This window comes from Pseudorasbora parva, chromosome 7 (genome assembly GCF_024679245.1).
Source record: "Pseudorasbora parva isolate DD20220531a chromosome 7, ASM2467924v1, whole genome shotgun sequence".
Lineage (NCBI taxonomy): Eukaryota > Metazoa > Chordata > Actinopteri > Cypriniformes > Gobionidae > Pseudorasbora > Pseudorasbora parva.
In genome coordinates this window covers 21,088,003-21,110,124 of record NC_090178.1, presented here as the reverse complement: position 1 = coordinate 21,110,124, position 22,122 = coordinate 21,088,003, and the positions used below count along the sequence as shown (strand labels likewise).

General features: G+C 36.8%; 1 protein-coding gene across 2 annotated transcripts in view; it reads left to right on the top strand.

Moving 5' to 3' along the window:
- The window catches only part of npr1b (natriuretic peptide receptor 1b), a 67,069-nt gene that overhangs the window by 2,567 nt on the left and 42,380 nt on the right, over positions 1-22,122 (top strand). The window contains exons 5-7 of one of the 2 annotated variants that reach the window (XM_067448544.1): positions 2,214-2,476; positions 7,911-8,706; positions 19,759-19,946. In XM_067448544.1, the coding sequence (XP_067304645.1) occupies positions 7,947-8,706; positions 19,759-19,946 (948 nt within the window). In that variant the 5' untranslated portion in view covers positions 2,214-2,476; positions 7,911-7,946. Of the gene's footprint in view, positions 1-2,213; positions 2,477-7,910; positions 8,707-12,203; positions 12,450-19,758; positions 19,947-22,122 lie in introns of those variants that run through there. The other variant, XM_067448545.1, reaches the window with a different exon arrangement.

Below are 22,122 nucleotides of genomic sequence, written 5' to 3'. Positions count from 1 at the left end.
GTGTTTGAAACATTTGTCAGCCCTTCGTTGCCCATCAGTTACTGCTTCCTGTCTGCTGTGTGTTAGACTGAACAATCTCATTTTCCCTGCCTTTTTCTTAAATAAAGTTTGCTTATAAAGAATGAAATATGGAGATAGAGATTGTTGGGAGAGAGAACGAGATAGAGACACTATTGTGTTGCATCCTGTTTTGGTAATTCTATCCATCTGTCCGTACTGGGGCTCTCTGAAGGGGGGTGAAGGACAAATCTACAACTGACTGAACACTGATCCCAGTTCAGTTTGTATCTTTCTTGTTAAACATCTCCTAAAGCAGTGTTTTGTAACCTTTTTCATTTTATGTAGCCCCATCTGTAATACTCTCGTACCTCTTCATTGATTTCGACCAGAATTGTTTTCTTTTAAATTAATATTATACTGCATATATTATATAGCAATATCATTAATATAGCAAGTCACTTTTAAACGTAAGATTCAATATATCAAGACCCAATATATAACACCCCTATTGTTTTCTTTATAATATTATAGGTATTATTAACAATAAATTATTGGATATTATTGTGCATGCTCATTTCATTTGGAAAAAAATAAAGATTAATATAAGTTAATCTTTAGGAACCCTAATAATTAAATAGTGATATTTATCCAATCTTTATCTGCCATTTATTGATTAGATTTTTAATAATGCTTTCCAATTTAAATAGATTCAATGCTTTCCAACTTAAATAGAAACTGGAAAATCATATTAATCTTTATAAATACAAATATTTCTTGTGTAGGTTTAACACTGGAAAACTGCAGTCATTCCAGTTAGTCTTTTAAACCTCCTAAGGTGTGTGTACTCCTGGTTTCGATCACTGCCATAAAGAATTATACCCCCCATTTAATTTATTTATTTCTACATAACAATGTAAATAATTTAAAACAAAAAAGAAAGGTGAAAGAGATGTGATCTATAACAGCTTACCCGTCTGCAAAAGGCATATCATACCACAATGCTTATGGCTTATTTGGACATTCCTTGAAAAAAAATTTTTTTTGTAATGGGCTGGCTTTGAATATAAATGTCAGATTTGTGCTGGAATGTCCCGTGGTGCTCAGAAAAAGAATCTCTCATAACGCACACACACACACACGTGCATGCACACTGTCAGCTTACAGAACCAAAGAGACACTTTGTAGCTCCACAGACAAACAAACCACTAAAGGAGGTTTAGTAGAGGTTGAACTCAAAATCTGTGGCGAGCAGATAGAGCTTGTCCTGACCCATAGAGGTCAGATCATGCTTGGCAGCTGGAAACGGCTCTGAACTGCCTCTCATGGGGGTTACGTACCTCTTCAACAAATGACAGTGAGGAGATATCAGTTCACAACAGCGTTTAAACCTTTGTAACCTCACTGGTGTGGCCATGTCCACCACCACTTTCAGCACTGTATTCCCCCTAAGGTCTATCTTTCTGAAACGACACACTACACTTCTCAAGAAATGTGGTAATACTTTACAGTAAGGTTCTATAAGTGTCATTTTAACAATGAACAATTGTTTGTTAAAAATTGTTGTTGACCATTGAATCTAATTGTGCATTATTGTCAACATGAGATGCTAATGGCACCACAACGACATGCACATTTCATTCATGCATATTTCACCATAAATCAAAATTGGGCACTGAATGGATTATTATTTTTAAAGAAGCGTTTTATCTCATCAAGTTAACTTTTATTATTAAATGTTTACTCTGTGTTTAATGTTATGTCTACTGTCCCCCCCCCCACACACACACACATTTCAATACCAGCAGGAGATAACAAGGTCATGCTATCTAGCCAAATAATGACCTCTTGTTTCTTATAGGTAATATTCAGCTATGGTTACTTAATGTACGTAGAAGCTAATGGATTTTGATGTTATTGATTTTTCTCTGACTTGAAATTAGAGGAGTGTTTTTTTTTTTAATAGCTGGGACTATTTGGAAGTGCTTTCTGTCCAAATGGTGAACCTTTACCCTGAGAAGATGCATTAAAACATCAGCGCTGATTTTCTCTCTCTCTCTCTCTCTCTCTCTCTCTCTCTCTCTCTCTCTCTCTCTCTCTCTCTCTCTCTCTCTCTCTCTCTCTCTCTCTCTCTCTCTCTCTCTCTCTCTCTCTCTCTCTCTCTCTCTCTCTCTCTCTCTCTCTCTCTCTCTCTCTCTCTCTCTCTCTTCCGGCAGTAACTGCAGCTGAGAGGCATTAATACCCTCAGAATCCTGGATCATGGCAGAGAATGTAGTTCGACACAGAGATGAGGTGGAGCTCTCTGTGAGGTAATGTGATTTGAGAAAACCACTGCTGCTCTTGGCACTCTGACTGACACAGTCAGCCTGTGGGGATGAGTTTCACAAAGGAAAGGATGTGTTTTGTTCTGCACTGAGTGGACTGTCACAGGTTTGTACCGGCTCATGTTGAGGAGACCAGAAGACACCATGTATAAAAGGTAAGTTTTCTGTTTAGTTGTGTTAGAAATTTAAGTTGACTTTTTTCCACAATATATGATTTGTCATTAAATTTAGGTTAGTGGTTCTCAACTGGTTTTTGGTCAGTGCTGGACAACCCACTACAATGTGAAACCTGTAACCAGAATTATATTATTATATTTTTTCTTACACCCTAGTCTTTCACCTTAGTTAGTTTTTAAGGATAAGGGCATGTCACTCAACCTGTCTATTGGCATTTGATTAATTTGGTTAGCTTCTGCCAAGTGACAGATGAATTTTTGTCAAAATATCAAGGAATTAGAAACAAACCTTTGCTGTGAACAACAGAAATTTGAAGCTATCAAAAGCTATTTCAAAATATATAGTTACTTGAACTGTATTATTATTGTCCTTTAATGCTTTTTTTCTCAGATTTTTTTTTCAACCCACTATTTGAGAACAACTGCTACAGATTTTATGTAAATTATTTTAATCTGTTCTCAAACAAAAAGCAAAGGCATTATGTATTTTTTGCTGTGATTCAGGTGTTCCTGTCATATTTAGAGTTTTTTTTTTACCTCCTTGTACTGCTTTGAAAAAAAAATGGAAAAAAATGTGATAGTTATAACTATTATAATTTCTACACATGCTAATACATTTTTAATAATTATTTTATAAATGAACATGAACGATATATTTAAAACTGAAAATTAACCTATATTTATAAATTATGTTAAAATTGTTATTGATAGTTGATAGTTACTATATTGAGATCTTATTGAAAAGTGTTACTGGCTATCTTTTAGCAATGACTGTTGCTTGGTTGGCGCAAGACAACCCTAAAGTACAATATTCAAAAACTTTTCATATTTGCTCATGGCTGCTCAGTTCTGCAACCGGGTTTGTATAAGCTAAACACCTGAGTTATACAGAATTTAACAAAATGACATATGTTGGCTAAAATTCATCTCTCACTAGGTAGAAGATAATCTACCAAAATAATCAAACAGCAACACAAACAGGTTGCGTTATATGAAATGTCCTTGAAAAGTGAGGTGAAAGACCAGAACAAAACAGTAAAGTTTTCTTAAAAATAAAATTAGTACATCTATCTGAAAATACGATTAGTACATTTGGAAATAGGTTACAAACCCAGGTGCCTTTCAGATTTATTTGACTTATTATTTGACAACTAAGGAATATCCCAAATTCAGTATATCAGAAAATTAGAATATTACTTAAGACCAATACAAAGAAAGGATTTTAAGAAATCTTGGCCAACTGAAAAGTGTGAACATGAAAAGTATGAGCATGTACAGCGCTCAATACTTAGTTGGGGCTCCTTTTGCCTAAATTACTGCAGCAATGCGGCGTGCCATGGAGTCGATCAGTCTGTGGCACTGCTCAGGTGTTATGAGAGCCCAGGTTGCTTTTCAGCTCTTCTGCATTGTTGGGTCTGGCATATCACATCTTCGTCTTCACAATACCCCATAGATTTTCTATGGGCTTAAGGTCAGGCGAGTTTGCTGGCCAATTAAGAACAGGGATACCATGGTTCTTAAACCAGGTACTGGTTGCTTTGCAGAGGTGGAAAGAGTAACAAAATATTCTACTCAAGTAAACGTACTGTTACTTCAATGAAATTTTACTTAAGTACAAGTAAATTACTGGTCTAAAAATGTACTCAAGTAAAAGTAAAAAGTAGCTCATTTAAAATGTTCCTTAGAGTAAAAGTTACTCAGTTACTTTTTTTAACAGTGGAGGTGGGGGAAGGGGGTAGAAAAAATGCTTTATTATAACAAACTTAAAACTATTTGTTTGTTTTGTATTAATACAAATTTTCAATTAAACGTGACTAATAAACTAAATTCAATAAATGAAATTCATGAAATGCTGTTTCATGCATACTGAGCTTTTTGCACTGTTAAAGACCTGGATTCCCATCCTAAACATAGACAAAGTTTCAAAAACTAAGTTGGACGTTTGATAGAGTATTTCTGTGTCAAAAATACTCCTTCCGGTTTCTCACAAGTTTCGGAGAGTTTTTTTCGAGTATGGGTCCGCTTGACGTCGATAGAGCGGAAGGTCCTTGTATGGGCGGTACAGGCTCTTCTCCCGGAAGGGTGCGCGCGCGCGTGACTAGAGCGAGATAGGAAATGCACGCCCATAAACACTGCTCTCAGGTGCAGATCCACTCGTCCGTGCAACATGTCTGTCGCGCCGCGCTCCACTTTATTCCTATGGGTGACATCAAGCGACTTCAACGCTTCAGCACAGCATTCCGGGAAGGCAGCGCTGCATTTGAACCGATTTGAACGCAGAAATGACAGGAAGCTTCACAACATCACGTTACAGTCGTGTCGCAAAAGTGGATCTCCACGGTCACTGCTGTCACAGGAAATCACGAAATCAACAGTTACCAAAGAAGTGGTCCCAGCGATAAAGGTTCACAGTCCTGCTTTGGAAACAGGCGGTGAGTAAAACTGCTTCAAATATCTTAGTTGTTGGCTATCGTTGCGTAAGTAAACAACACGATCGTGTATAACGTTAGTTAATTTATCAATGGAGCATGCGATCTATGGTGTGTGTTTAAACATTTACATTTGTTTAGCTGACCACTATAGGTGTCAGTTTGTTTATTGTAAAACCACCCAAACATAAACCTAGCGTTCTCACAAAGCGTGCTTCGTCATTCAAATGCGCTAACGGTTACTCCATTGCTGTTCTATGTATAACGTTACACTAGTCTGACGTGCAAAACCGTTTTGCTTGCTACTTCTAAGGTTTAGTCGTATACTATAGTCCATAAACTGAATCATGTCCTCATAAACCACGAGTAAGCACACACAAATGTTGACAGGCCACTAAAATACTAGGGGTGTCAACAATAATCGATTCGGCGATGCATCGCGATGCGGGGCATGAACGATTCAGCATCGATGCGGCAAAGTGCCATAATCGATTATGTGCAATTCACCTTTATTCCACAAGGTGGCAATGTCTGATACCCAATGATGAAGTGACGTTTCACTCATAGTTACCGCTAACAGAAAACGAAACAATAATTATAATCTGCAAAACTTGAAATGGGTTAGTGATTTACTTCAGAGAGCAAGTACTAAACACAATCATATGTTAGTGTCACTGTCTCTTGATGATGGATGTGGTCAAGAAGCTGTCAGTGATCAAAATATTGATTTTGAAGACGTTGAAAATGAGTTTGGAGAATATGCTGGAGATCGCGGATATGACGCAGATGCTGAATCTACTGGTAAACTCTGACGAGGTCATATGATGATGGTATTAAACATCTGCTCAAACTGAATCCTTCCAAGCTCCAAAAGGTAACGAAATGGGTTTTATTTTATTCTTCTGTAGCTGTTACTCTAAAATCAGGAGTTTTATATATTATCACGACAGGTAGAGGTCTATCCATGTTAAATATAGATCCATGTTAAATTTAAGGGTTAATTGCATTTTATTTAATTTTATTTAATTACATTTTATTTAATAACTTTTATGTCAAATAGGCTTGGGCGGTATCCAAATTTTGATACCGTCAAACTTCCCCCCAATTTTACCTCGGTATACGGTATTACCGTGAATAATTAAAACATTATGATGTAAGGCTCAGACAGCGTCAACAAACTGTTGGCTTGGCTTATATATATATATATATATATATATATATATATATATATATATATATATATATATATATATATATATATATATATATATATAGGCCTATATTTTTATTTTATTTTTTACATTTGAGCCCCTGCCCCTGAGAAACTCTGCACGTTTTATGCTTACCGTTATGAGACAATTGTCAGACAATTGACTTTTTTTTTTGTGAGTCCCATGTCCACTTGATTTTTGTGGAGTTCATGCTTATTGCTTACATTGCCAGCTGTGTGACAAAAGGCTTCGGCAATATTACAGCATAGTCCGAGGGTGCGCTCGGTTTTTCATCCACGCAGCAGTGAGTGGATGGTGGTTTCGGATATGCGCCCTTAGGTTCAAGGTATTTCCATCTCTCGCGGTCATCTTTTTGTTGCACAATTTGCAAATTGCCTCGTCTGTATTTACCGTCAAAACCCAAAATACTTCCAAACTGCAGAAGTTTCGAGACCGAATAACTCAGTGCCCGACTCGCCGTCTTTTCCCCTCTCTCTCTCTCTCATCCACGCTGTCACAACAACGCATACACATATTTAGGCATTTAACAAATAAATAGTATTTAATATGTAAATAGTTTAATTAGTTCAACTTATTAAATATTTAATAATTAATTGTTGATCAGCAATATGTAAGTTGATCTGTTTTTTTTTTTGACGGTTTGACGGTATTGAAACTGATACCGTTGCTATTTTTAGATCCCGCGGTATACCATTTTACCGTATTACCGCCCAAGCCTAATGTCAAAGATACAGGAGACACATAGCAGCCAATACAATCTGTTGTTTAATATCTGCTTGTATTGCCTCATGACTGATGAAAAATTTGCTTTGTGTGCAGTAGAATTTTGATGCATCACAATGCATCGTAGAATCGAATTGAATCGAATCGTTACCTGGTGAATCGTAATCGAATCGAATCGTGAAGGCAGTGCCAATGCACACCCCTACTAAATACAGTACATACCACAGAGACGGACGTCCTGCTGTTGTTGCTTCTCCTGTTCAATTTATTTCAGCCTCCGGATCTGATTCTGGATCATATCTGTATTAGTTGAATCTGATTGATAGCCATGGTTTATTTAGGGTAGCGTTTTCTTCTCCACGCTTGAGGACGTCATCGCTTTGTGTGTGCTCGTCATTCTTTAGCTCCGCCCACACGATACGCCTCCAGGCGGTCGTTTTTTTCCGGAAAAGACTCGGTACAGCCTATATTTCTTTTATAAATATAATAAAACTAAAGACTTTTCGGAGATATGAAGGATGCAGTACTACTCTATAGGTACTCAAGATTGACATGAGATTGACTGAGTGTTTCCCCTTTTCACAATATTAAAATTTTCTGAAATACTGAATTTGGGATGTTCCTTAGTTGTCAGTTATAATCATAAAAATTAAAATAAATAAACATTTGAAATATATCAGTCTATGTTTTATGAATAAATATAATATAAAAGTTTCACTTTTTGAATGGAATTAGTGAAATAAATCAACTTTCTGATGATATTCTAATTATATGACCAGCACCTGTATACCTTTCAATACAAATTTGTTCCCTTTACCTATTAATTTTTGTTGTTGTTGTCAAAGTACAAAAATCATACTAAAGTGAAAGAATCAAGTTTTCTTAGTATATTTAAGTTAAATAATTAACCCAAATATAGATCGTATGGGTCAGTAAAATGCAAATAAAATAAAATAAAATAAACTTTCAATGCTCTACTTTTTTATTCTGTATATATTTGAACCTTATATGATAAACCTGTGTTTGCAGTGTTCCTGATCAGTTGGAAGCGTGAGCTGCGGTGATATGAGTATGTTGCTCTGGTTCGGTGAAGGCAGACCGTTTTTGCTGCTTTTGCTGCTGCTGTGCTGTGGGACACTTCTGACATGGACCAAGACCAGCAGACACCAAGGGTTTCGCACACCCACACACATCCACTCGGATGACATCATACTGGCTGTCATACTCCCTCAACACAATACATCGTACCCCTGGGCATGGCCCCGCGTGGGACCCGCTCTGGACAGAGCCATCGCTCGCGTCAATGCCGACCCCACTCTGCTGCCCCGGCACCACCTCCGCCACATCTTTGCAAACAGCGAGAATAGGGACGGTATCTGTTCCGAGTCCATCGCTCCCCTCATGGCCGTGGACCTGAAGTTCGAACACAACCCGTGGGCCTTCATAGGACCCGGCTGCGACTATACCTCCTCCCCAGTTGGGCTGTTCACTACTCATTGGGGCCTCCCCATGATTACGGCAGGGGCCCCTGCTGTAGCTTTCCTTCACATGGAAATGTACACCTCCATCACCAACACAGGCCCCACACACAAGAAACTAGGTGAGTACGCGCTCCACCTCTACAGGCATTTCGGGTGGCACCAACACACCCTGCTGATGTTCAGTGACACCAAAATGGGTGAAAGGGCATGCTACTTTGCCCTGGAGGGGCTTTATACAGAGATGCATGAGGACAACATCACAACAATGGACCTGATATTTGAGGAGAACAAAGGGCCTGTTAACTATTCTGAACTCCTACACAAGATCAAAGATGATGGAAGAGGTGAGTGGGTCATTTTATTTTTCACTAGAACAGTCTGCTTCTAATTGACCTATCACTAAGCCCCTCCCCTTGAATGGAGATAAGCCAATGGCTGTTGAGTATTAGTTGCACAGGGTCCCGCACTTGGACATCTTAATTTTCAGTGCCATAGAGAAATATCAGAAGATCTGAAGCTCTCATTGATCTGGTGTTTATGCTACAAAAATGGTAAAACTATGTGAGGATTTCCTGGTAGTCATACTCTCATTAAATTACGATTAAAGTCCATGCTAATTATATTTATATAATATTCCATATTAAACTGGTTAAATGTGAATTAATTTAATCTTACCCTATGGTACATGAACTATGTTGATCCTGGATGTTGAGGCTTCTCCTGCTTAAATTCTATTCTATAAACCCTTGCTTCCAAATTAATCTTTTGCCCACCATATTTATTTAAAAATATATATATATACTTCCATGGCATATTTGAGTCGCACTTGAATGCTCCCCAATAAGACGTCGTCCTTTTGTGTCCAAAAACATCTTGGGACAAGGTTTTCACACTGAAAGCTGTTAGCAACAGTAACTAAGGTGGGCAGGGCATACTGATGGGTCAATTGGGCATCTGTCCTCATGTTAATAAGTGTCCAGTGCTTCTGAGATGTTCATGTCATTCTATTGGCATAATTTTATATGTTTGACATGTTGTTTCCATACCAACTGGTTCTTAGACGTGCCATTGAGGTTATAGGTCAAATTTGTGACTTGCAAATGAGAAAAGACCCTTACCACGAGCCCATAATAATAGCAGTTCCACAATACTGAGTTTCAAGAGTACATAAGAGTCATATAGAAGCTACAGTTGCAAGAAAAAATATGTGAACCACTTGCAGAATCTTTGAAAATGTGAATCCTTTTAAATGAGAGACCATAAAATGCGTTATTTTTTTATTTAGTGCTGTCCTGAATAAGATATTTTACATAAATGTTTAAATATAGTCCACAAAACAAAAAATATCCATTCAAAAGTTTTATGAACCATTGATTCTCAATACTGTGTCATTATCTGGATGATCAACAGCTGTTTTATTTGTTTTGTGATGGTCTTCAATCGTTAAAAAAAAATCGTACAGTCATTGCTGGAAAGGGTTCAAATATGAAAAAAAAATGCTGGAAAACTGAAGAATATGCAGGATATGGAGGATTTTTCTGGAGAACATTGGGAGGTTTAACTGCTCAGGACAAACAAGGGACTCGAGAACAACCATCACAAAACAAATAAAACAGCCGTGGATCATCCAGGGAACGACGACAATCAATGTTTCATAAACGTTTGAACGTGGTCATTTTTATAAATTCAGGATTTTTTTTTGTCTTGGACTATATTTAAAAAAAAATATGTAAAATATCTTATTCAGGACAGTACTAAATAAAAAACAACATGTATTTTGTATGATCTCTCTTATTTAGTTAAAATTATTCCCATTTTTACATATTCTGCAAGCGGTTTACATACCTTTTCTTGCATTTGTATAACTGGGTATAATTGCATAATGGCAGAAAAAAAATGTTTTCTGGTAAAAAGTTTTGGCTTTCATGTTTTTTTTTTTTGGGGTTGGCTCAGATAGAATCTGCATTATAGGTCATGAAATATAATTTTTATTAACTGCATTCAAGTGCTTACAGAAAAGAATGGTCTCAGTATATCAAGTCAATTCCAGAAACGTTTTCCACCACCAAGGAACAGTGAGTGTGAATGTTCTATTGAGTGACCTTGTTGCCTATCTGTGTAGTCATATTCTGAGCTTGATTTGTGCTGCACTCTATGATTCAGACTGAAATGCCTCAAGAGGTGCTGCTCAAGACCGTTAATTGTTTACAATGATTGAAGGAGATTGTAGAGAGATGAGAGACAGCAGGAAATGTAGAGTGTGATGTCATTGTTAATTTGCCTCTTCCCTATGCTTTAGAACAACCATGATTGAACTACAGAATGACAGTATGGAACAGTAATCGACTAAATCATTTTTTTTTTTTCGTTCATAAAACAATATGCATGATACAGCTCAATATGTCAACAACAGGAGATTCAGTTTTATAGTAACAGTGATGTGCATCAAAAAATATTGCTCATAGTCCGTGTTTTGACTTTGGCATCAGATTATTAGTTCTTCCGGAAAGGGGAACTCGGGAAACCTGTATCTATAAGTTTTTAATGGGTAAAATGTACTTTAAACCTTTTTTCAGGTCCCAAAGGAGTATAAAACTGTCAACCAAACAACATTTATTAACAGAGGTTATGACCCCTGTAAGCATGCAAGACATTTTCGCACACGCTATCTGATCTCTTGGCATTTCCTGCAAAAACAGAGTTTGTACTCAATCAGTGAGTAACTGGAATATTTAATGGTTCATCATTAGTCACTGAATGCTCTGTGACTCTCAATGAACGGCTAGTGAGAAATGTGTTAGTACAACATTACAAAGTCAGATGAATGAAGCAGGTGGGGGCTGCGTGTATGTTATAAAACCCTTTGAAGTTTCACAATCCTGTAAGCCCATCCGTATGTGTTTTCAGAAGATGGTATCAGCAATATCCCTTTTTACGATCATCCATAAAGTGAAAAATACAATCAGCCTCATCATGATATAAAACATCCTGCTTGTAAAATACCAGCAATAAAGTCAACAAAAATAGTTTGCTCTTTTGGAGGACAAACAAAAGCCGGAGCAATCACAAAGGGGGTCAGTTCAGAGTCATACAGTCAAACCAAAATGTATTCAGACACCTTCAACATTTTCTCACATTATGACAGTTTATTCGCTATATTTTAGAAAATGGTAATAAAATATGACAAGAACACAAAGTTAAACTGTGTCAGAACAAATTAATTTTGATAAAGTCAGATAACTTTGATGGAAAGGTATGTAATGGATTACAATCAACCAATCAGCTGTTCAATTTAAGGACCAATTAGATCATAGCAATTTAGGTCTACAAAATGAAGCATTGCTTGGTAATTAGTTGAGTCTGTGGTATAAACGGTCGCATTAGCATGTCAGGTCAAAGGGTCTGAATAAATTTGGTCCCAAATGTGTATACATTTCACTGGTAATCCACTGTATGAATTTTCTTTGGATATAACATGTCACAGTTAACTTTATTTTGGTATCCTCACTTACATAAATTAACTATAGTGCCCTGCACTCATTAGTAAAAAAAAAAAAAAAATCTGGTGTCTTAATCATTTTTGGTTTGACACATTGTCATCTAACTCTCACTTAAATTTATCTTTAATAACACTTGATAGTTCAAATACACTTACACTTTAATTACACGTATATTTGTATTTATATATTTTGACAAAAGACTATAGAATTGGCCATTTATTGGTTATCAGCCATAACATAAAAATGACTTTTAACTTATCATTTCTGTCAGATTTTTGATATCAGTGCATCCCTAAGTGAGGTTTTTGCGACAGATGACAGGGGAATGTTTTTGTATGCAGAAATGTTTTGGGGTCTCTCTGGCAGTGAGAGGAAGTGATTACCTGTAGTCACCTGTGGAGCTGTAACCTTTTACGTAGACCTCGGAAGAGCAGGAATGCTCTTCCTCACCTCCTGCCTCTTTCCTCTCAACGCTGTAAAAACATCCTCATATCATCAGCAGCAGGAAGACAACACATGGAGACGCACTGCCTCCTGTGAGATTGGAATCTCTAATGTATTCCTGCTCTTCTGCTGGAGTTTTCCATGTGAGTGCTCTTTCGTTTGGAGATTCTAAATGCTTGTCTCTTTAAAGTGCAGTTTTAGATTTGTAAAACTGAGATCATACAGTGCATATTATGGAAAAGACTGGAAGACACACAGCTCAAAAATGAAGATGAAAGTGGACTTAAATTTAGTTGGAGATTGGTTCATAATTAGAATAGTCGGTGCTATGAAAATATATATTTTTTAATATTAGTATTTAGTCGCATCATTACACAAACACATTGACAAATGCACACATTCATAACACTTCTCATTCTCTCTATAGTGCAGAAGTGATGTGCACTTAGCTATTGCTTTGCTCTTGGTTAAAATCTCCAGCATAGCATGGCTGTTAATGGATTGCTTCACCATCAATTTCTCTCTCTCTCTGTTACACACACACACGCACAGACACACACACACTTCAAAGCAGCTCTGTTGATGATGACTGTGCTCCTCCGGTTTAATTTTTCCATGTACTCAATCACTTCAATTAGACCTGCACATGGTGGAAAACAGCATCAAAGAGGACCTCAACTCAACACAAGAGTGCCAACAGGACAGTTTGGTTTTCCAACACCTCAGATTTTGGAAACCTAATATTCTGAGCAAGGGCAAACAATTCTGATTCAGGGCAAACAGAACTATATGAGTTCTTCAAAATCAGTAGAGCTCATTTTATAGAATTGTATGAAACAATTCTAATGAATACTCTTCTGATGGAGTGGTAGCATCAGTCTACCTTGTCCTCATCTTTTCAAATAAAATGCCAATCTTTGTGACAATCCTCTTGTCGTCATGGTTGCCGAACGCAAGAGCGCCCATGCTGAACTAAACTACCCACAAGGCCGTTCTCTGCTTCTCTCTGCGTTTCCATCCATCTGGATCAACTTAAAAATTAATCTGAACTGAGAGGTAGAAAAAGATAGAAAAGAAAACTACAAAAATGTGTACACTCCTAGCACACACTTTTATAAGCCTAGAACTGCTTCTCTGCTTGCTGTAGGAATGCTGTATTTTGATATTTCAGGTCGATATTTCCCATCGTTTCTGACCTTTGGATGTAATGCAGAGTAACTGAACACTTCCAGACATAAACTCAAACATATAAAAAGATTCATTCATGGATGTGATAGCTTGCCTTTATTTCGGTCTTGAATCTGCCTCCCATTAACAGAATACTCGAATCATGATGTTCTCTTTGTGATAGCAGAACATCGGGTTCAATATAACACAGGAATGACCTCACATCCTCTGAGGTAATGATAGGCAGACCTCCCTTACATCACACAGTTTCCTGCAGTAATATAATTTGTAACCCTATACTGGCTTATGTTAAATAGCATTAGAATAAAAACATGACAGATGTGACATGACAGACAAAAAATTGCTTATTTTTAATTTAATTTTGATTTTTTGATTTTTGTTAAACAGTCCACCCTAAATGTGCTCAGTCCCTTTTATGAGTTTAATTGTGTTGGTCCATTGTTGATGAACATGATGGGAAATCTTAATTTTTGTCCAAATCACAATTTTAAAGACTGATAGCAATTTTCTTTCTTATGTTGATGCATTTCTTTTTTTAAACAATAATTTTAAGTGGGAAATATTAGGGGATTAGCTTTTGTTGTCATTTTCCATTAATCATGATTTGCTACGTGCATCCATTTAGTATTTGGGGTGGGTGTCTCTTGATCTAGAGAGCATTTGATTGGATAAAAATGTGGAGCAAGATGAGTGAGTCTTCTATATTTTGGTGTTTTTCCGGAAGAGAAAGAAATTTGAAAATCGAAGAATGTCATATACACCTAGGATCACTTGAGGGGGAGTAATTCATGGGGTAGTTCTCATTTTTGGTTGAACTATCCCTTTAAGTTATAAAAGAGTCTGAGTCATAAGATGTACTACTAGTTTGCCATTTCATATGAATAAATAATAAACATTCATATATTTTCATAAATGTAAAATTAATGCTGATGCAGTCCCTTTAAACCCCATCAGGCCCTCGTGTCTCATTTGTGTTCTTGTCCGAAACCAAGCAAAAAGCCCTTGTGAGAGTTGTGGTCTAAGCTTCTCTCCACCCCGTTTGATGCTGTAGAATTGACATTTGATAATCAACGCTTTCTTCTTTCTCACAGTGAGATTTGGTCCGGAGGCTTTGTCCCACCTGATGTTGTAGAGTCTGAACAAATCACTCCAATTCTCTCACAGATGGATTATCTTGTCAGCAAGTCGCTGAATAAGTGAGCTCTCTCTGCTCCCCCATTATCGTCAACAGACACGTGAGAAAATAGGTTTCAAGGATTCCATCCAGATCAATAGATCTGCTGCTGTTTCATGTTGTAATTGCTCAGATTTTTTTGGTCAATATTCTTTAGGAAAATGGACTGAAGATTATATTAGCTGGTTAAAGGAAAGGGTGGTGCAGCTTAAACATAACAGATCATGTCCTGCGTTTACATGGGATAGATCAGAGTGAAGTGCAGTGCAATTCTCTGTTTTCTCATTGTTTAAAAAAAAAAAAGCTGACAGCAGTTATAACATGGCTAATAGAGAAAACAGTAAAAATAACAGTAAGAGCAGAGCACATACTGATGTTCTGAATATGTTTTTCCCTGAAATTCTTTAACACAAGCAGTCTTGTTTCTTTAAACTCAGTACACAGAAAAAAATTACACTGATTCTAGCTGTCAGTGTAATTGTAGCAGGTTTCTATTAGAGAATGCCATTGCATTTTCTGAACCAATCATTATCGTTGTGGCGCAGTGTGTAACCATTTTTCTCGATTGCAATTACAACGTACCTCCTCATCTGATTGCATGCAAGCTCCTTGTTGGGAGGGCAGATTCGCACTTACTCATGGCTAAGTTGGTGTGAGGATATAATGGAGACAATTCTTTTGTCTAAATATAAAATGTAAGATTCCTTTTTTCTCAGCCCATTCTATTCAGAAGAATAAGAGCCCATGCTTATGACGTTTTATTTAAAAAAATATTTAATCATCTTTATAGTTGAAAAATAGCACAGCATGTTTTTGTTTTAAGATCAAGATTAAAGTTCAAATGTATGTTAGTATTTGTTAAAGAATAATTTTTGGTGCAGAATATATAGAAGTCTATGCAGTTTTTCTCTGTTCATTCAATTCATATTCTTATGGACTGAGATTCCCAAACCAGGGCCCACAGGCCATTGGCCCATGATGAACTTTGATTTGGCCAGCCATGTAATATCACAACAATTTACAAATGTTAATTTTAATACACTGTAAAAAAAAATATATATATATATATCATGATTTTTAAAGGAGTCATTGGATACAAAATTCATTTTTATATATTTGCATATAAATGTGTGTTTTGTACTCTGTGGACACAACCACCCTACAATGATAAATATCTATTCACTCCTTTTTTTATCCTCAAAAAGCCTAGACGGTCTCAATAATCAAGCTTTTTAAAATTTCTGAGCAATATATCACATCACATTGCTCATGCTCCGCCCACGATGGCTGACAGCCTGTCCCATATTAGAATATTTCTGCCCTCAGCCAGTTCTACACTGTCCGCCAAGGCAGCACTTCACTACACACAGCAGTAGCTCATTATCACTTAAAGAGACATGCACCGAAACAGGCCACTGTGAGCAGAGCTGTTTTTGAGGAAGTAACAAGGGTGTTGTTTTACAAAAACATTGAGGAATTTTAACCAAAGTATGTTACAGACTTTACATGAAGATTAATAATAATTTAATAATTAATTAATTAATAATTTGTTACATTTATATAGCGCTTTTCAAGGCACTCAAAGCGCTTTACATAGAAGGGGGGAATCTCCTCAACCACCAACAATGTGCAGCCTCCACCTGACCCTAAAGAATCATTCCAACTTGTGGAAAATGACCCCTTTAACAGTAAAACACTGTAAAAATGCTAAAGTTAATTTGTTAATTGGTTAAAAACTAGTTTTACAGTAAAATACCATTAAATAATGGTGTTTTTGTAAAAGAACAGTTTGTATAATTTACAGTAAAAACGTAAATAGACTTTCCCAGAATCCCTTGCTTAACACCTCATATGTGATGTATTTTCATTGAAATAACTGTTTTGTTTTTTGTTTTTCTAATTAGTTATGTACCTTAGGGATTTTATCTTGCATATTTTTTGTTGTTGTTGTGTGTTACTGTAATGGTGTTTAGTGTTTGTATGAATATTAATAATTACAACATTTTTGTTACATGAAGCGGGTCTTCTTATTGGAGCGGACATAATTATTGACTTCACATGACCAAATAAACGAGTAGCTTTAAATAGTCGTAGTGGGACAAATAATATTAGATAAAGTATAATGTGCCAGGCTGCTCAGATGCCATGTTGACTTCCAGTATGTTGCCAGAAGATTCCTTACAGTTCCAAAGCAACCAGCTAGTACTCTTTGTGGACTGAACTCTGCTGAGTATATGCAGAAGTTAAACTGTATTTGGCCCACAACCCACACCCACTCATGGTCTGTCACTCCTGTCCAGGGAAAACATGTTTAGGAATGTTTTTACGTGTGCGTCTGAGGAAAGCGAAACACCTATTCTGAACTCATTTGCTCAGTGCTAGTTAATGTTTAACAGCGTTGAAAATAGCAATTCTCTCCGTTAGGTTGGATATCTGCCAGAAGTCTCTCTCAAGGGCTTCATCTGATAATGATGTGCATTTGAGTGTGTAATGGACTGCTTTATCTCTCTAACAGGTTGCTTCTCACACCTGATATACTCATTTCCAAAACAGAATTGCAGTTATATGGACATGCCTTCGTAATCATAGTGAAAATGTAGTCAGTGTTGTCGCTCTTGTGGGTCCTGATCTGTCTTGAACAGGGGAAATCAGAAAGTCCTGATTAAGTTTGCATCGTTGCATCAGCTGAGTGCACAAATTATGCAGCTTGATATTTGATTGAGTCTCTTTCTTCCTTTCTTTCTTTCTTTCTTTCTTTCTTTCGGTGGATGTAGGTTTGGTAATGGCAATAGTCATGTTGAGCAGATGTAAAGGTCTTGTTCTGTGGTGGTTCATTATCGACTTGAGACACAAAGAACTTCGCCATTTTACTTCACATTTATGTTACTTCAGTCACCTGCAGTTTTTCATTTTAAATCTCTGTCCATAAGTGTTTTACTCTGATGGGGGTTAGAGGGCAGCATACATCGATGTTCCAAAATCTAAACCACCTTAAAGGGGTATTTTACCAATATCAAACTTGGCTTTCAATAAAACTTGGCTGCCTATTCAGTAGAAAGGCAAAATTGAGCTATAAATCCCACCACTCTGCTATAGATATGGTTGACCAGTGTCAAATACCACCTTGCATTAGTAGGAAAGACTTCTTAGCAAACTTTTAGTTTGAATTTTGACTTAACCTGTATGACTTGGAAAGAATGGTGAAGAACCATGGGATCCAAACAACATTGACTTTTATAACATTCATTTTTGAGTTAACTATCCATTTAAAATTGTATAACCATCCAGTAGCTGGTTTGTTCCTGACTGATCCAAAACTTCTACCAACTAATGACCAGTTTAGACCAGTTAGAAACCAGTGTTTGTGTTTCCTGGAGTGTTTGTGAGTCATAGAGAATAGAGAATCCTGCTGGGTTCTGAAATAGACACACATTTGCCCAGCTCCACAAGCTTTGCCTGTCGTTGTCATTGGACTCCCTCATTACCCCGATCTGCCAATAAAAAGATAGACTGACTGACCTGTCTCTCCAAGTAGATCCTGTCCCTCTATTCTGACCTTCACAGGTTGACACTGATCTGTTTGTTCTCAGTCTATGTTTACAGGTTAATAAAATTGTTGTTTCAGGTTACTATATAATTATTGTTTAAAATACTTAATCATTTCCTTTGATGTTTCCATTTAACCAGAATCTATATGTGTATATCTTGAATTATATCCTCTGTCTATTTCTGTAAAGTCTCTGGTATTTACATTTACGCATTTGGCAGATGCTTTTATCCAACGCAACTTACATTGCATTCAAGTTACACATTTTTGACAGTTATTGCTTTCCCTGGGAATCGAACCCTTGGCGTTGCTAGCTCCACACTCTACTGGTTGAGCTACAGGAAAGGTATATAGATGGATAGGTCTATTCCGTTATTTTATTTGCAGAGATGCTTATAGATAGTTGTTTATTTGAGATCTTCTAAAATTCTTAACCCATCTTTCACCTTGTGTTCGTTATTATCCAGAAACTGAACACACACACACACACACACACACACACACACACACACACACACACACACACACACACACACACACACACACACACACACACACACACAGTGGCTGTTAGCCTAGATCTCCTATAATTACCCTCCTCCTGCAAATGACTGTCTGGTCTGGAGTCAAGTCTGGTCTCTCTCTCTAGCTCTCTCTCTCTCTAGCTCTCTCTCTCGCTTGATCAATTCACTCATTTGACCAGAGGTAATGAAGCATTTTGCTTTCCTGTCCAGATCTCTTTCTTTACCTATTTGTGGTTCCTTCTCTCGCCTGTATGCTTTTTGCTATCAGAAATGTTAAGAAGCTTAACATCCATTTCATTTCAAATCTATCCCTTATCATTCTTATAAAATATATTATTTTGCACAATATTGAATGAATAATGAAAATAGAAACTGTTTCTGCTTATTATATTTACACTGCGAAAAATTTTACTGGCTTTCTAATAAAAATATCGAAACATCTTTTAAACGAGATATATTTATTTGAGAAGACAAAATGACATGATATATTAACACATTTTCAGAGAATATTATTTTTCTTTCTTTTTTTTAAATTAAAAAACAAAAATATTTTTATAAAATATGCATAAAAAAATGACTAATATATATTCTCTGTGGGCGGCTTGTGGGTCAGTGGGTAGCACTGTTTCTCACAGCAACAAGGTTAGAGCAGATTGGTGAATGGATGTTTTCTCTGAAAACAAGTCTTAATATCAATTAAAGGCATTAATGCTCCATACAGACACACTTACACACATGAACTAAAATGAACACGCACATGCTAATTCCTGTCTGGATGTGTTAAATTGACATTATGCTGAGGTAATGACATTATGGTATTGATTACGAAGTAGTTTCTGGTAAAAGTGCTAATGGGTGTACAACAACAAAAAAATATATATATATTTCAGCTCCCCCAATGCTCGATAGAATCAGGATATGTGGTTGTGTTTGTAGGGGACAGAAATTATGAGGAGAGTAAAGGTTATTTTTTTTTCTAATGCTGATATCCTTCATTCTCTCTCTCTTTCTCACTGCAGTGGTGTTTGTATGCTGTTCTCCGGATAATTTCCGGCAGTTGATGGTGCACTTCCACAGGGCAGGTCTCCCTAAGGAGGAGTATGTCTTCTTCTACATTGACATCTTTGGCCGCAGTTTGGAGTCCAGGCCTTCTCAGCCATGGGCCAGAGGAGACCCAGATGATGTCTTTGCGAGGGAGGCCTTCCAGGTGATTAAAGCCTTTCATAAAACATGAGAGAGAGAGAGAGGGATGGATAAATAGTGATTCGTAGATACATTGCCAATAATCGTTTTCAGTTTAATTAATTGAGTATTTTTGTTTTGTTCTTTTCAGTTAAAATGTAAAATTTTAATAATAACCTTTAATATTTAGTTTTTAAAGCTGCACTATGTAACTTTTCCGTCTGCTAGAGGACGCCTATTCAAAACAAATGCGTAGTTTGATAACGCTTACATCATCGGTACATCGGAAACGAGCACGGAAATTGCCTCTCTGTAATTTGTATGGATCCTTGAGATTCTAGGTCCGACTTTGTCCAGCAAACTGTCGAACTGCTCCCTACTGAGCCGAAAGTACACCTGAAAACGGTCTCTGTGGAAACGAAGCTCTTTCGCTAGCCTAAATTCACCCAACTGTTCCCTGGACCTGAGGGTTTCATGCACCCACAGCCTCATCCTTCCTTGCTGCTCTCTCTCTTCTTCTTACTAGAAGGGTTATTGCTATCGCTCGCTTTTTAGCACGGGACAGATACATATTTGCTGCTGATTGAATGAATAAAAATAGACATATAGAACTCCCGCAAAAAGTTTTGAAAACTCTCCCTACTTTGCGCTGGCCAGTGAAGCGCATCTGAAGGGCTGCGCTGAACCCCGCAGCAAGCGCAGCGCGTTCCGCGTTCGGTGTGAAAGGCCCATAATTTACCTCAGACGAGCAGTGTGCATGTAGTGACATGTCACAATCACATGTAATAAAAAAATCAAACTTTATCAGTATGAATATAAACAAATAAGATGTATTTTAGTACTCACTATCAAGCTAGCATGGTAAAGTTTAAATATATATTTTTGTTTAATTTGGTAACGTGCTAGTTATATTTATAAGGCAAAGAAAACGGGTAGCATCATGTTTTTTCAATAACATCAGTTCTACTGTGATGAAGATGAATTTCGGGTAAGATTCATAACATATACAGTGTTTTGCGTGTAAGGGTTTCCATGATGAAAGCATTGTTGATTAGTAGTAGCTAAAGCTAACTTAGCTCTAAAAAAAGTTCCTGGATGCGGTGTACTAGCTTTTACACATGCATTTTGTTATCTAAAGTTAATTTTGCGAAATTCAACACAACAGCGATCAACTTGAGCTAAGCATATTGAGTATTTTTCATCTCTACTAATGGCTAAGTGTATAATATTGTAACTTTATGCTAAGTAATGCTATTAGCTATATTAGGCAGCTTCATGTGCTCTTGATACATGCTTCATGGAAACATAAACCAAAAAAATGTATAATCAAAATGAAAGATTACCTGTCTTTAGAAATACAGCCAGCAATGAGTCGTTTTTCAGGTCCCTCAGTTCTCACCATCGTTGAAAAGCCACGCAGATATTTACTCAGGTTTGATTTCTTTGTTTATCCAAAGACTTTCTGTGCATTGCCTTTTCTCGTACTGTCTTCCTTTTTTTGCATTGTTTGCCTTCACTGACTGTAAAACCCTGCACTGTGAATTTTGAATGCCATTATTTTGCCTAGGTTTCTTGCCTCTTGAACTCCTCAAATCAAAGGAGCGCGCACATGTGGGCAGATCCTGTAGCGAAAGCGGTGGTCGCCATGGTAGCGAGAGAGAGTGACAGTCGCCCAAGCCAATAATTTGTTTCGTCCCGAACGAAAATAATGAGCGGTATTTATTACAGATTAAAAAGTCTAGAGTCACTCGGTTTTTATACTCTCCTTTTCAGAGAACTTACATTTTAATTATGTATTGACATATAAAGAAATTTTAAACTAATTTGGACAAAAGTGTTTTAGATCAGTCCGTCCTACCCTACCTTTAATAGAGAAAATAATGAATTCACTAAATTTTCTCTAATAAAATAAATGGTTACACTGGCTAGTAGACTTTTAGGTAAAGGTTAGGGTTTGGGTTAGTAGAATAAGTTGACAACTTGACGTAGTTGTAAATTACTTTATGTTCAATAGAATGTCTGTTAAGGGAACATCAAAATAAAGTGTTCGCAGATAATAAAAGTTAAGTATTAAAGTTACATATAGTTAATATAATATCTAAAGTGGACCATAAAATAAAGTCTTACCAAATAAACTTAAAGGGACAGTTCACCCGAAAATGAAAATTACCCCATGATTTACTCACCCTCAAACTATTCTA